A 15,360-nucleotide genomic window follows, 5' to 3' on the forward strand; every position below is an offset into this window, starting at 1 on the left:
GATAAGCACCGAGTTGACATACATTTCATGGAAATAAACTGAAGACAAAAATTACAGTGTGACCTACCGCTTGATCCTATGGAACGGAGGCAGCATTGATACAAGAATTGAAATAATAGAGATATGTCTGTGATTTGGATTTTTAACGTAGCTTTAAACGATTTTTCAGTCATATCACTATAATGTCTGCAGTGTGGCTGTTTATAGTGATGTCTAGCACTGGGACATCAAGTGTTTTATCTACCCATGCACCATGCATCAAATACGCACACTTTTCCGATTTGATGAACAAAAATAGTCGTCGGTACATAAATTGACGCACCCCAATGTTATGTGTTACTCATTAACAAAAAACAAAGGTTTAGTCTAAAAATAGTCATCGGTCCAAAGGAAAAAATTTAAATAGATCCGAAACAAACGAAATTATCTTTTGGACTGCGTTTATGACCAACCGATGATAATAGTATTGTTATCGAACTGGTACAGCCTTCATCATACAAAGATGAGGCAGCGGTTACTCGTAAGATAAAACGTAGTTTGTGCAGCAATGGCTGAAGTTAAGTCAAGTGAACACTGTGACAGTCAAAACGCCTTTTTATTTTGCCATATATGTACAGAGGCTAAAAAAAAAAAACCAATATGACCAAATGTGCAAAACACAATAACTGTCGTGGTTTGTCAGAACACTTACCTGCTGATTGAAGGTCCACAACACCAGGCAGATTTGCATGCAGGGTTACAAAAACAGTTTTCCAAACAAAACATGTGAAAGTGCAACTTAAGTGTGTACACTGGCTGAGAGTAGAAGACATCAATTTTTTAAAATACAAATCTCTTCTTAATTTAATACACAACTTAGCGGCTGAAGAAATTGATGCCATTGACATTTTGAAGAATTCTGCCAATCACTATGACTCGGCTACTACCTGTTCAGAGTGACTGGAGAGCCTATCAGACATTGTTGAGGACAGTCTTATATATAACAAGCAAAATTCGTCATTTCTGAAAGCAATGGCGGATGAAATCACCGACATGACCAACAATAAACACCTTGTCATATATGCTCAGATATGTCTGATGACATGAAATCTTCAACAAGATTTTTAACAAATATATAATGTGCATATGCTTCTGGCAAGGGAATTACCTTATTGGCTTTAGTCATACTATGTATCTAATATGTGTATTTAAACAATATAATTATATTTTAAAAACTAATGAAAACTGATCATTAGCTTGAATAAGACTAATAGGTTTGGATTCTGACTCACTGTTCTTGGCCTTGACAAGTCAAATGACTTACATGATGCCATTTGTAGATACAACACGGGACATCATGCCGCAGACATGTAGCATGATGTCCCACCTACCAGGACAACCAGTCCTAACACTAACCTCTTAATGCTGAGAGCCAAGCAAGGCAGCTGTTAGCACCATTTCTGTAAGTCTTTGGTATGACAGCCAGGGTTTGAACCCGTGACCTCCCGATTCTGAGATGGACACTATCCACTAGGTCACTGGAGCGGTCTCTTGCTGGAAACTACATGATCTAGCATTTTCTAAAACAATACAACTCAAGGGTTGCTCTCGTTTTTCTCACCACCGGAAATTCTCAGCATATGTACCATGTCTTTGATATGACTCAGCCGGGGATCAAACCCATGACCTCCCACATCCAAGGTGGACACTCTAACTATTAAGCCACCAGAACGGTCTTGTGGTATTTGTCAGTGGCCTAACTGGGGATACACATAGATATGCACATAACATAGAAAAAAAATATGAGGTTATAATTGCAATGCCAGTAGCTGGTAAAGGAAAGTAACATTTCCATTGGTCAGAATCTTACCATGTGATCAAAATGAATTGTGTTTATTTCTGTATAGAACTGTAAGGAGAATTACTTTTCTAAGAATACCCACTTCTATAAATAGTCACCTTACAGCATAAGATAAACACTGCCAGTTAAGGCAGACATGAAGTAAGCATTAAAGGAAAAGAACATTCTAACAATTTTTTTAAAAAATAAAACAATAAATTTGGCTTCCATAGTTTTAAGGACTGGTATTATGATGACCTTACTACGATCAAGCAGGACAATCCCAAGTGCTATAAATAGCTATGTAACAGAAAACACCAAACATGTTTTTTAATGATGCAAACAGTGTGAATCGGCAACTGACAGTATATACCATGATAAACTCAGAAAAAACGTTAAACTATTTAAAACATTTGTATATATGTCTACCTCTGTTCATACAGAACACACACCAGAAAAACTGCCCAGCTACAAAATAGATCCTTTTTGATTCATTATATGTACATGTTCCTATTAGCATACACAGATGCATCTAAGAAAAAAACTAGTCTGTCATCACTACTTTCTCTAATCACCAGACAATGGCTGAGGAGTAGCATTCACAATTTGAAGTCAGTCGTTATGTTCATTCCACTAGCTTCCCGCCTCAAGCCAACAATGGTCAGTCAGGGCAATTCATTGTTCAAATTTCTTATTTCAACGTTTTGAAATACGCATTAATTGTTGTATGAAAATGTTCTGACAAATCCACCCATGTTTCAAGCCATATCCCATGCCTTCCATTTCTTCCAGCCTACCCACCTCCACCCTGTACAACAAAATGCAACCTGAGTAGAAGTCTTATATCGTGTGCTGAAAAATGGCGTTAAAACACACAACAACAACAATCAAACTGTAAAAAGTGACAATATTCAAGATCATGACTTTAGAATTAATATGACTGGTTCAAAATAAACAGGGAATAACTGGGATTTACATACTTTGAAACCAAAGCCTCTTTCACCTCCAGTTTGGAGGAGATAGAAGTTTTACCTGGGATACCTGTTTAACGCCATTAAAACAACGAAGCTACATATTAATAGCATGCAATATATTTAGAGGAATTTTTATAACCTTGGCAAATATGTGGCTAAGCAATATACAATTCATTATTGATAGCTATATTGTGTTCAACACGTATGTAATTCAGTACAAGTTAAACAAGAGGAAAACAAGGTATGAGTAAAAAGAAATTCCACTAATATAATGCTAAAATTACACCAAAGTATAAAAACAGATGATATTTACTGTAAATACAACCATCTACAACAGACACCCATTTCACAACTAAGCTTACATAGGCCTTCTGCTCTATGTACTGTAGTAGACAAGCAAGTCCACACAATGTATTGTATGTCAGCTCTGACATAATTACTATGCTGGGGCAATAAAACTTAATCCAGCCACTACAAGCCACAATGTGGACAACCCATGATGACAAATATATCAGGACCGTGATAGGAACAGCATGAAAGGAATAAATTCCATCAATGGAATGTTTTCTGTAATCCCTAATACATTTACTGTGTCTTGGTTAAGAGGTTACAGAAATGACAAAAAAAAACTTTAATCAAAGTATGTCCCCAGTATAATTCTTGACCCCACGGTCTCACCCATGGGCAGAAGTGGTAATTAGGGAAGTGGACCACAAGATAATATTATATTCCAAAATTCAACCAACAGCTGTCACAATTATACCGTTAATTCTTGATCACATGACTCCACCCCAAAGGCATAACCCTGGGGCAAGGTGGTATTGACGCATGGAGAGTATGTTGTGATGGTATATTCCAAACTTAAGCAAAGATGTATCCCAATTATAATTTTTATCTCAATGGCCCAAACCAAAGGCAACAGTATTACAGATAGAAGGGAGTATGTAATGACATTACATAAAGTCAATCGGGTAATAGGTAACTGTGATAAAAGTGCTGTTATACAAAACAATGACCAAAATGAGTTCCCATTATATTTCTGGACTCAGTGGTCCCACCCAGAGGCAAAATATAGGGACATAAGTAATACTACGAGAAGGAGAACATGTGCTAATATTATGACCCATATATGAAGCACTGAGTTTGGGATTATGAAATTATAAGTGCTGGGAAAAAAATAACCCAGATGTGCCCTGAATATCAATTTTCAACTCCTTGATTCCATCCAGGGACAAAGGTGGTACTGTGAGAAAATGATGCTGTGCAGATATTGTATTCTAAATATTAAACGGAATTATTGAGCTAATATTGCTGCACGAAATTGGAAGCTAAGCTGTCCAAAATCTCACCTATGCCTCCAGACACATGAACACAAACACAAACTATATGACATATGTCCCCAGCTGAGGTATAATAAAGAGGAACATCTTCCCCCATGACTTTTAGAATTCCCTTGTCATCATAATGACTAATGTTTTCACCTTATATCCTCCTCATTTTCTGGAAAGCTCCAGAAGGCAATGCGAAGCTGCAACTGTTCAGGGATCGGCTGGGGAAAATGCTCCACAACTTCAAATGGAATATGACATGCTACAGCCTGCGATGCCAGTTCAACCAAAGAAGACACGGCACCTGGAAGATTAACAACTGAAAGTCACTATGGTTTCATACAACACTATACTGTCTCTAAATACCTCTTTGATGTATATTACTATCACAAACTAGGTATATAACACAAAACTGCAATGCTGTAACACTACTGACCAAAACAAAGCTGCCACAATTATCAGGAAAGTGACAGACAGTGAAAGACATGTATCAATGTCTATTTTTGCATGCAATAAATAAAATATTAATGTCCTTCAAAGGGACTGATGCTGTAATGGACATAAAGAATTTGCAGGAATTCAAGATAAAACCACATCTTAATTATAACTGCTTTGTGTCAAAACCATCTCTGATATTCTTCAACAATAACAAAATGTTTAAAATTAACTTTGTGTTGTAGACATTTTGGATGCCTGATTTGAACCATATTCATAAAGGACAAGTAGATGATTCAGTGGGCAGTGACAACAAGATTTTCAAGACAACTACCATACTGGATGTATGATTGGAACCATTTCAGACCAACTAGGTATCATTTACACCAATTATGTTGGTAAAAACTTCATGTTCATATAGCCATCCATTTTTAGGCTTACCATAATGAAGGTTAGTCAGTTTAATTTACGACCAATTAGACACCATAAGAACTCTTCCTAATGGAAACCCCATGTCAAACCAACTTTCGATTTAACAGCAGTAGTAAAAAACAATTTTCCAGATGGTCAGAAATTAGATGTTAAATCAGCACCATTTTAATTTCAAATCAACAAAACATTAGAAGTCTTTTTAGTGAAAACCCCATGGCCATTCATTCAGAAGAAGCAGTGACAACACCATTTTAAGAAGGCTACTGTTGCAGTCATACTAGACATCAGAGCATCAACATTTTCATTTAGGTTCAAGCAAACACAGTAGAAAGAATTTTGGTGAAAACCCCATATCAATGGCTTTCTGTTCAGGAAGAGAAGCAATAACAAGATTTTCAAGATGGCCAATGTGGTGGTCACATTGGATGCCAGATCGGCATTATTTTCATTTAGGACCAGCTAGACCAAAAGAAGTCTTTCAGTGAAAACATCATGGCTTTATGGCCATCCACTTATGCAGGTGTAGCAATAACAATTGAAAGACTTTCAAGATGGCTGATGTGGCAGTGTTACTGTACATCCAGTAGGCACCATATTCATTTGTGACCAACTAGAAATTACAAGATTTCTTTGGGTGAAAACCAAATGACAGTATGACTTTCTTTTCAGGAGGAGGTATTATAACAAGACTTTCAAGATGGCTGCCTTTGTGGCCATATGGATCAGATTGGCACCATTTTTATTTAGGACCATCAATACATGAAAAGAAGTATTTCAGTGGAAACCTCATGTTGATATGATGATCCATGAAGGAGTAGCAATAGAAAGATTTTCCAAATGGCCACTGTGACTACCACATTTTTTTGTCATATTTCATTTTGGGACTGACTAAACTTCATAAGAAGTCTTTTAATGAAACTCCATGATGATATGACAAACCATAAGAGAGGAATAACAATAACAAGATTTTCAGTGGCTGCTGTGGTGCCTACACTGGATGTCAGGATGATAACATTTTCATTTAGAACCAACTACATATGATAAGTCTTTTAGTGAAAATCCAATGTTGATATGACCATACAATCAGAAGTATACGATTTTCTTGAAGGCCATTGTGACAGCCATATTTGATGTCCAAGCATTTAATTTTATTCAGGACCAACAAAACCATGGGATGAATGTATGCCTAAGATTGAATGGCAATCCTACAAGTAGTTAAGGAAGAGGAGCAATAAAAAGCTTGTGCTAACGAATGGATGGATAGACAACAGACACAAGACCATCCCATAAACCTGTCCAGTCTATTACCAGTTGAGCTAAAAATATTTACTAACTGCTCCTCAGCAACATTATTCATCTCACAGTGAAGCAATGTTTTCTTAGGTATCAATTTCCATGGTTTTGTGAAAAAATAACCTTTTTTGTGGATACTGATGCCAAATGCTGGGGCTTTAAATTTGTTCTTTGAAAAAACCATGAAATCTGTAAATATTTATACACCATGAATAGTGAAATCACACTGTTATAATAACAGTGACTATAACAGTATTATTTGGTATCGTACACTATTTAATTTCCTTTTTTTTTTTCAATATAAAACAACCGTTGCTTATAACAATAGGATTTCTTTCAAAAGAGACAATTAAACTATGTACAAAATTTCACCAATATATACACAAGCCATATGTTAAGTGAGACACAGACATTTAGCTGTTCAATTTGAAGTTGGACTGTTGGTAAAATTCAGGACAAAGGCTTAAAATTACACTCAAGCAAAAATAATTATTCCTCCCTCTTTGGAGTCTAAAGCAATATCTATCCTCAGCTATCAAAAGCAAAGGGTGGAGTGGTGCTGAGGGTATCATGGGTTGAAAAACTGCAGACTAAGATAAGCAGCAATGTTTACAAGATAGAGTCAATGTATACACTTTTCTGCTAACAGGTATTTTTGGTTTTGTTTAGTGTAATATCTCCTCAGATAATACCCCTTCCCTGCTCCAAACTACAAGCAAATATATTTGTAGATTTCTCACACAATACATGTTTTAAACTGGACAAGAGTTTCTTTTACTTTTTCTCTGCAACCAGAGGTAAATGTAATGGATTCATAATTCCATTCATGAGCTCAATAGAAATTATCAGATTTTAACAAACAAGTGTGAATTGATCACATCAATGACAAAAATGACATGCACAGAATGTGTGCACTAAATCTATCACATCTTAATGATACTTTGTCTTCATTTTTCCTTTTAATCAAGGCCAGGCCTTGGGGTAAAGGTTAATACTGAAGATGTGCCTTAAGACAAACCTGCATGTCACCAAAAGAATTAAGTTTGATAATGAGTCCTCACTGATAAAAGTCATCTCATCTGTGGTACAAAAACTATAGGCCCAGAACCTGAACAGAAATAATTATGACTGTGACCTGGACTCCAAAGTACAAAGGGGTAAGCATATTTATCATCAAAATCTAGTTTATAATGACTAGCCTCAAATATGAAGAAAATTCATCATGGTGTTTAGGAAACAGAAGAAATCATAAAAATTTCAACCAAAAAACCTTAACACACGTTCTAAAACTGTGACCCTGACCTCAAGGTTGTTGTCGTTGTGGGGTTTAACACCATTTTTCAGCACGTGATAGGCTATGCATGGCGGCCAGTATTAATTAAACCTTGAGAAGAACCACCGACCCATGAGAAGCTACTGGCAAGCTTTCTCACGTACCCACATTGGCCAAATCCTAGACTCAAACCCACACAGATAGAGGTGAAATGGCAGTGATCCGTAACAGAGTGCGCTTTAGACCACTCGACCACTTGGGGCCCCTGACCTCAAGGTAAAAGGAGCAAGTATGCATGTAACTGAATAAACTTAGTTTTGTAATGATTCATCCAGAGTATCAAAAAATCTATTAAAGGGTTTAGGGAAATATAACCAAAAGAAAAAAGTTAACCTAAAACCATAAGGTACATCTTCAATATTAACCTTTACCCCAAGGCAAAATGAGTGAGCCAACACACTGATGAATGAATTGTCTAAGCTTTGTGATGATTAATGTTAAGAATGATGAAAATCTCTCAAAGGGTTCAGGAAATACATGCAAACAAAATGTAAGCTAAAACCTAAATAATCTTTGATGCATATGCTGATGCCATTGGAAAAGTGACTTTCCTGCATTCCACCAAAAATGAAGCAATGAACTGTATGCTAGTAAGCATTTTATATCATTGGTTTCAAAGGCACATTTAACATATTAGTGGCTTTATTATTCACAATAACTCTAATGCAATGTTACTCATACAATGACAACATTAGAGACAAAATCCATCTCTGACAGATCAAACAGCTCCAATTTTTAATTTTTGTCTTTTAATTCCATGCTTAAGACTTTAAGAATGGGGACTAAACTTGCACGTAATGTTTCCTATTTCAGATAAGAAAAGTGCTATTAAACCAATAGGTGGACAATTGATTAATGATAATCAAAAATTCCAAACTTGTATAAAATTGATACCAACATCTATCAAAAAGGAATTATTCAAAGCAAAATGAATCATGAGGAAAAAAGAATTACTGAAATGTATGCAGACACTATTTGAAGGTTAGCTGCTTTAAGCTATTTTCAATTTGTCTTGATCACATGAACAAATGAAGCTACTTGTCCCCACAATACACACTCTGCTGGAGGTGTAACCCTGTTATTTGGTATATACATAACCCTATTAGTGTCAGATAGCAGATGTGTGACACAGATCAAAGCAATGAAAAGAACAAATATAATGAGCACTGCATTCATTTAACAAGTAAACAAGAAAGTCACTGCCCGAAACAAAACTGACTGCAAATGACAGAGTAGTCTAAGGTGCTCAGCTTTACAGATCTCAATTCTGTCTGCATGAGGTGGAGTCTTGTGATTATGTGAGAAAGCTTGCTATAACTTCTCGTGTATCAGTGGTTCTTCACGGGGTCTTCCTCCACCAGTCCTACTAGCTGCAAGTATAGCTATCAATGCTAAAATTGGTGTTAAACCTATAAAACAACAAAACAAAAAACAAAAGTACAGTGAATTGTACTTTACACAACTGCCCTATGTTTAATAGTCCTCTATGCAGGCACTTAACAACCAAAGTTGTGCCGAAACCAGTCAATAGGTTTCTTTATAATTCTTGCAAGTCATCCACAGTCTGCTCAAGGAACTTCCTCATGAACAAATGTTATTCAATAAAACAAGTTTGTCTCTGAGCCACAAAGATCCTGACAGCTGACCTCAGGCCTCATCCACACTATATTTGTCACACATTTCACATTGGATTCTTGTGGCATTTTATTGATACGCATTGCCTTGGAGATCAGAGAGAGCCTACATCTGAGTTCAAAATTATTTGCACTGGGATTTTTCCATAGTGATTGAGAATGGGACCTTGGTTCCCAACTTTTGAAATGATAAGAAAAAAATTGGGAACAAAACTTTCTTGGAGTAAAATGTGGGAATTCTTTCTAACCAAACCCTTCAAAAAATCACTGTTGAGTCTGCCATCAAAAACAACTTTATTCATTACGACATTTCCAATTGGCAAATATATGGAATTTTTCAGTTTTTGATTCTCCAGGTCTGATCTAAAGAAAAGCACCACATCTGTACAAAGTTTACAAATCAATAATTATAACAGACATCTCCATTAGCCAAGTGTTGTTAATCCACTTAAATAATTATAACAGGCATCTCCATTAGCCATGTGTTGTTAATCCGCTTCAATAATTATAACAGGCATCTCCATTAGCCAAGTGTTGTTAATCCACTTCATTCCATGTCACTAACGTGGAACAGAGTGGATCAATGGCTAGCAATGATGGGGTGCTGTATGCCAAGTATTTATGTGATTTTATGATAGAGCACATGGGTTTGGTTTCCCTGTGATCCAATTATAAACACAAAAAAGACACCAAAGTTACATTTCTTGATGCATAACCAGGATTTTTTAAAGAAAGAAAAAACAAAGGTACATACATGTTAAGTAAGAGTGGGTCACACAATTTTGCAAAACAGGCTTTCTGAACTGATTTCAATATTTATGATTAATTACCATGACAACAGAATAGCAACAATGTATGCATACATCTATTAGCATGTTATGGCACATATGCACAATAAAGGTCATGTGGTGCCAATTAAGGTTATGCAACCAAATCCATTCTATTGCAAGGACTATACATACAAGTATAAGTGTTCATTTATAGATTCATCATGTGTATATGCATGCATAATCCAATTATCCCAAAGAAAGTCTAAAACGGTAAGTAATATATAATAATGATGATAATTATATATATGCAGTTCACAATGGCATATTGCTTTACATATTCATGTATAAATCATGGGTTCTTTTTTTGTAATTCTAGCTGATAAAGATCTTTTAGTTTGTGACATTCATTATTTAATTATCATTGGTATATCATAACATATTACGTATGAGTATATTTAGTTTGTTGCTTACTAGATATTACTCATATTTTGTTGGAAACATGAAAGTCGTTCACTTCCAAGACATAAACAGCAAAAATGATTTGAATTCCTTCAACCATAGATTCAAATAGATAGAACATTATGTGATGTGTACAAGCAGTTCTAAATGCACAAGACTATAAAAGATTCAAGTAAACAGAATATTATGTGATGTGTACAAGCAGTTCTAAATGCACAAGACTATAAAAGATTCAAGTAAACAGAATATTATGTGATGTGTACAAGCAGTTCTAAATGCACAAGACTATAAAAGCATAATCACATTCAGATTCATACAAGTACATGTAGCTTCACACAAAGAACACAGCTACTCCGTTGTTAGGTCCAAACAAAGAAATGCATTGGAAACCTAATATGTACATGTAACAATATAACTGCTTTAAAAGAATATGAAAAACAGGTTAAATATGTTTTGTGTAATGGAACCCGACAAAATTACAGGTCAATATTTTCACTTACAGTGACTTGATGATTTACAACACAATCAACTATAGTACAAGTCACACAGGTCATGTAGGCATTCAACACAGACTATTTCGGTAATGAGTGTCATGTTTTAGAATTTGATTCTACATATCTTTAAGTGGCAAGTATTCACTTCATTTGTATTCGTACACATCCCTATTCCATTGGAAGATCATTATTTAGACGCCCCCATAGGTACACATTGCAAAATTAATGTTAAATTTCGCAGACATTTTTGAACAAAATGAACCTAAAGGTGTGATCCAGTACAATCAGGATTGAATGCCGCATGATGTTATGTCACAATGAAAGCTACACATATTGATAAACAAATCTGAACTACCCTCAACTATGATTATTCCACTCAACACGACCCACCATTGTAAAAGTCCATAGAGATGGATAGTTTTAGTCTGGAGGTTTCTTGATGGCAGTTAAGGTACAGGGCATTCAATAATCAGGGCTGAATAGATTTTGGTTAAAGAAAATTAATGTTAAATTTTAAATGAACAAATTGTATTTAATTTAAGATGAGTAAAGGTGTATACATGACCTATGTGACTTGTCCTATACTACTTTATCCAACTCTACTTTATTCAACTAGGTGACTGGGATCCATCTAGGATATTTGGACAGCTTGAAACTGGTTTTGAATTCTGTCAAAATTTGTTTTATAAACAAATCTGCAGTTCTGAAAGAAAATAATCATACAATATGATGACTATATCAACATTTGGAGCAGGGATGCTTTTTGGGTAGGATTGCTGTATATTTTAAAGCAGCACTCAATGCACATCCACAAATAACCATTTACACCAATGACTGCCTGACATGGTCAACAAGAAGCATGTCTTGTAAAAACAAGGGAAACATGTGATATATTCTTTAAATTTGCTGTCTTGAAACAAAACACCATCACTTTATTTTGCTGGAGGCACAGTGTATTGGTGGTTAGCATGCTGGACTCACAATTGAAAGGGTGCAGGTTCAAATCCTACCATCAGAACAACCTAGGTTGGCTACCCTTGTGTTTCCTTGGGCATGGCACTTTACTCCAAATGCATCAGCACTAGATGGCCTTTGTGTGTTGATGTGCCTTAAAATAGCCAAATCAACGATAACTATGTTTGCAAAGTTTTAGCCAAACATCATATGTTCTGTCTGAATTCCTTCTTCATCAGAATTGCACATTTAAATAAGAATGTAAATATGCAAAAATAGATTCCTGTAACTGCAAAATTTTGTATATGTTCTTGTAGCACATTTGCTGCAGTCAAACACATAACAAATTAAATTGATGAATGGGTCTAGGTACCTTGTTAAATCACTAGTTTGTGTTGGTTTAACATACATTATTTGGTGCATAATTTATTTTAGTTAGAGTCCATTTGTTAACGGTTAGACAGATGGACAAGGCAAGATGAATCTGGCAGCTAAGTATTGGAAAGGGATGAGACAATTCGTGTACCAGTTGAAATACGTGTCACAAGATGAGACTTTCCAAATATCAGTTTAAGAAAGTGTGCAAACATGAGGAGTTACTCAAACCTGGTTAGCTGCAAGTTAATTATCAGCCTTTAGATAAATTTAATCTGGATTAGCTAAGCTAAATAAGGGGGGTGTTTTGCAGATGGAATTAAATGTTTTAAGTACATGTATTCTCCATTGCAACATTACTTAGTCTAAGTATCTGCACTAAGGCAAGAAACTGTTAGCTCTGGGGGAGTAGTAACTATTGTCATGTTAAAAAAATTATCCAAGGGACAGGTGCCTGGAAGTCTGAGGAACACAGAATCTTAAAGGTACAGAGAAATTCAGCCATAATAGAAGCATGTGAATCTCAAAAGCACATGGGATACAGCTCCATATATGCACCTCCATATATGCACTATCCAGAGATAGCAGGGAGAAAACAGGAAGCTTCTTCATGGATTTGAATTAAAACAAGTCTGTGGAGGTCAACAAGCAGACACTGACAGGGTATGCACTCTGGATGAGGCTTATCATTCAGGAGGTATCCACAAATCAAGCATGTCTGATAGTATGTGATCATTACAATCCCACCACAAATATAATTGTATGTTCTGTAGCTTGTTTGGAGTTTTCATTCCACATAATTTGCCAAGTATGATGAACAAGCTAATTTACACAATATCTGATTTCAGCTGCACACAATCTTCCATTCAGAAATGGGCTGTTTTTGCTGCTTTATCTGTACTTTCATTATTCTTAATACAAATGTACCTAGGCAGCCAACAGTACTGAATACTTTTTCCAGATCCTAACAGCACACCATATATCTTTAAGATCTGGGATATTAACAGGTTGTTAGATTTAAGGTATTACAAGGCATTCAGTGTGGAAAGGTGATGCAAAAAGATGAGGAAATTTGTTTTCTGAGGTTTTAATATAATTAAAAAGATAAGTATGACTTATATTATTTTCAATTTCAATGCAAGTAAAATCCTTCTATATAGGTGTTGTTGTAGGATTTAACGACATTTTTCAGCACACGATAGGCTATACATGGCGGCTAGTATTAATGGTGGAGGAAGAACCTGGAAAACCCCGGAAAGAACCACCGACCCACAAGAAGCTACTGGCAAGCTTTCTCACATACCCACATTAGCCAAATCCGAGACTTCTATATAGATAAAAGTTCATTAAGGTTAATTAGACAAAATGAATCAACCATATCATAAGCTAGCTTACTTAACCTTGTGAATTACTGCTCTAAAAAAAAGGATGATCAATTTCACATGCTGTCAGAAATGTTTAATAGATTCAAATAAAAATAAGTTATAATGAATAATGGAGCTGTAGGTGTCACTTCAGGGAATTTGAGTGTGGGTACCTTAATATGGATAATACTGTTTATTTCATCACATACTGAACAATATTCATTCCAACATCATAATACAACAGCCCCAGAAAATACACACAACTAATCGTTCCAAAACCATAATATAACAGCCCCAGAAAATACATGCAACAAAGTCCATCTTAAAGAATGTGAATCTTCCTTGACAAAGCAACACAAGAAGTGAAATCCACTAAAACTCAAAGTAAATGATTAGAACCAGTTTATTTCTCGACCACCAGCCATTAATGTACAAGTCTAAAGTGACTGATAATCTCTTACTTATGATTTGTGCCAACAATTAAAAGGTAGATCAGAAATGACTCGAGTAAAACTATAGTATTATTAAATTTGGGAAAAACAAGTGATATTTTATTTACGAACAATAACAGTGCATACATAACCACAATGATGCACACTTTAGTCTACACACCAATCATTGGAGGATGACTGAAAATGGAAATATTTAACACAGCTGCAATAATTTCCAATGCAGCATACTGGAAGGAGATATGTATACTGTCATCCAAAATAAAATTCTAGAAAGAGGATGGCATACTCAAAGCACATGAAATTAAATTACCAATGGGGGGGGGGGGAATACAAAAATGCATTTCAGTTTTCTTCAATAAAGGAGAAAAAAAGCAGACATAGATATATGTGGTTCTTGTTTTGCAGTAATTTACCTCAATTTTTTAACTAATAATGAGCAATGGTGCCACCAATATACACGTTCAAGTAGTCTTACAATGTAAGAAATAGCAGATGTTAATTCTGTTTTAGTGCTATAGCTATAGTTGACGCACACAACATAAATATCAGCGTGGAAGTCTTACATGTAGGGCTAATGCACAACCAACTTGGGAATACTTCGTATACGATAAATTTTTCCAACCGATTTCAATTCATTAAATGGGATCGCTATTGCAATTAGTATTCTTAAAATCATGCGCTGAAGCATGTAACATAAAAGAGAAAGCGTGGACAACTAATAACAGAATTTTTTTTTTTTTTCTCTCACCCTGGCCTCTCGAGTGCAATAAGCTGGTCTGACCACCATTTTGTTTCTTCCAGCCTCGCCAGTTGTTGCACAGGCTTTCCGGCTCGCTGATCCATGAGCATATGGAATCTTCATCAAAACGATCGCTGTCATCAAAGGAAAATCTCTCTTCATTTTCCCAGTCAAACATGAATTCCATGGTCGCGGTGTATGAGGAAAGGAGCTTGCTATGTGGCGATCGGCAGGTCTTTGGGTAGTCTGAGCAGTGGAGTTGGCCAGGAGTCAGCAGACGGCCAGCGAATTTTTAGTAAATCTTGAATAAAATGGCATATTTAGCAACTATTTAAGTTTGCTAAAAGTGATGAGAACTTGATAAAACGTTTCTGAATAAAATTTATGACATGGGAGGGCATCTTAAAGAAAAAAAAGTCTGTCAAATTAGAGCTTTGTTGTAATTCATGCCGATCGAAAACAACAATAACAAACCTGCTCGGAAATGTCCGTAAATTTCCGCCTA

At 35.7% G+C, this 15,360-nt stretch overlaps 1 protein-coding gene across 4 annotated transcripts in view; it reads right to left on the bottom strand.

Annotated features, from left to right (window-relative positions):
- Positions 1-15,309, bottom strand: part of LOC149802414 (zinc finger SWIM domain-containing protein 8-like) — a 107,928-nt gene extending 92,619 nt beyond the window's left edge. For 2 of the 4 annotated variants that reach the window (XM_089951615.1, XM_089951614.1), the window contains exons 1-2: positions 14,865-15,309; positions 4,275-4,425 (exon numbers count right to left, since the gene is read on the bottom strand). In XM_089951615.1, coding sequence (XP_089807741.1) covers positions 4,275-4,425; positions 14,865-15,042 — 329 coding nt within the window. In that variant the 5' untranslated portion in view covers positions 15,043-15,309. The remainder of the gene's footprint in view (positions 1-4,274; positions 4,426-14,864) is intronic. The other 2 variants (XM_089951617.1, XM_089951616.1) reach the window with 1 other exon arrangement.
- Between the last annotated feature and the right edge of the window lie 51 nt (positions 15,310-15,360).

The sequence above is a fragment of the Sinohyriopsis cumingii genome, chromosome 3, assembly GCF_028554795.1.
Source record: "Sinohyriopsis cumingii isolate HCF-2022 chromosome 3, ASM2855479v2, whole genome shotgun sequence".
In the NCBI taxonomy this organism is placed as follows: domain Eukaryota; kingdom Metazoa; phylum Mollusca; class Bivalvia; order Unionida; family Unionidae; genus Sinohyriopsis; species Sinohyriopsis cumingii.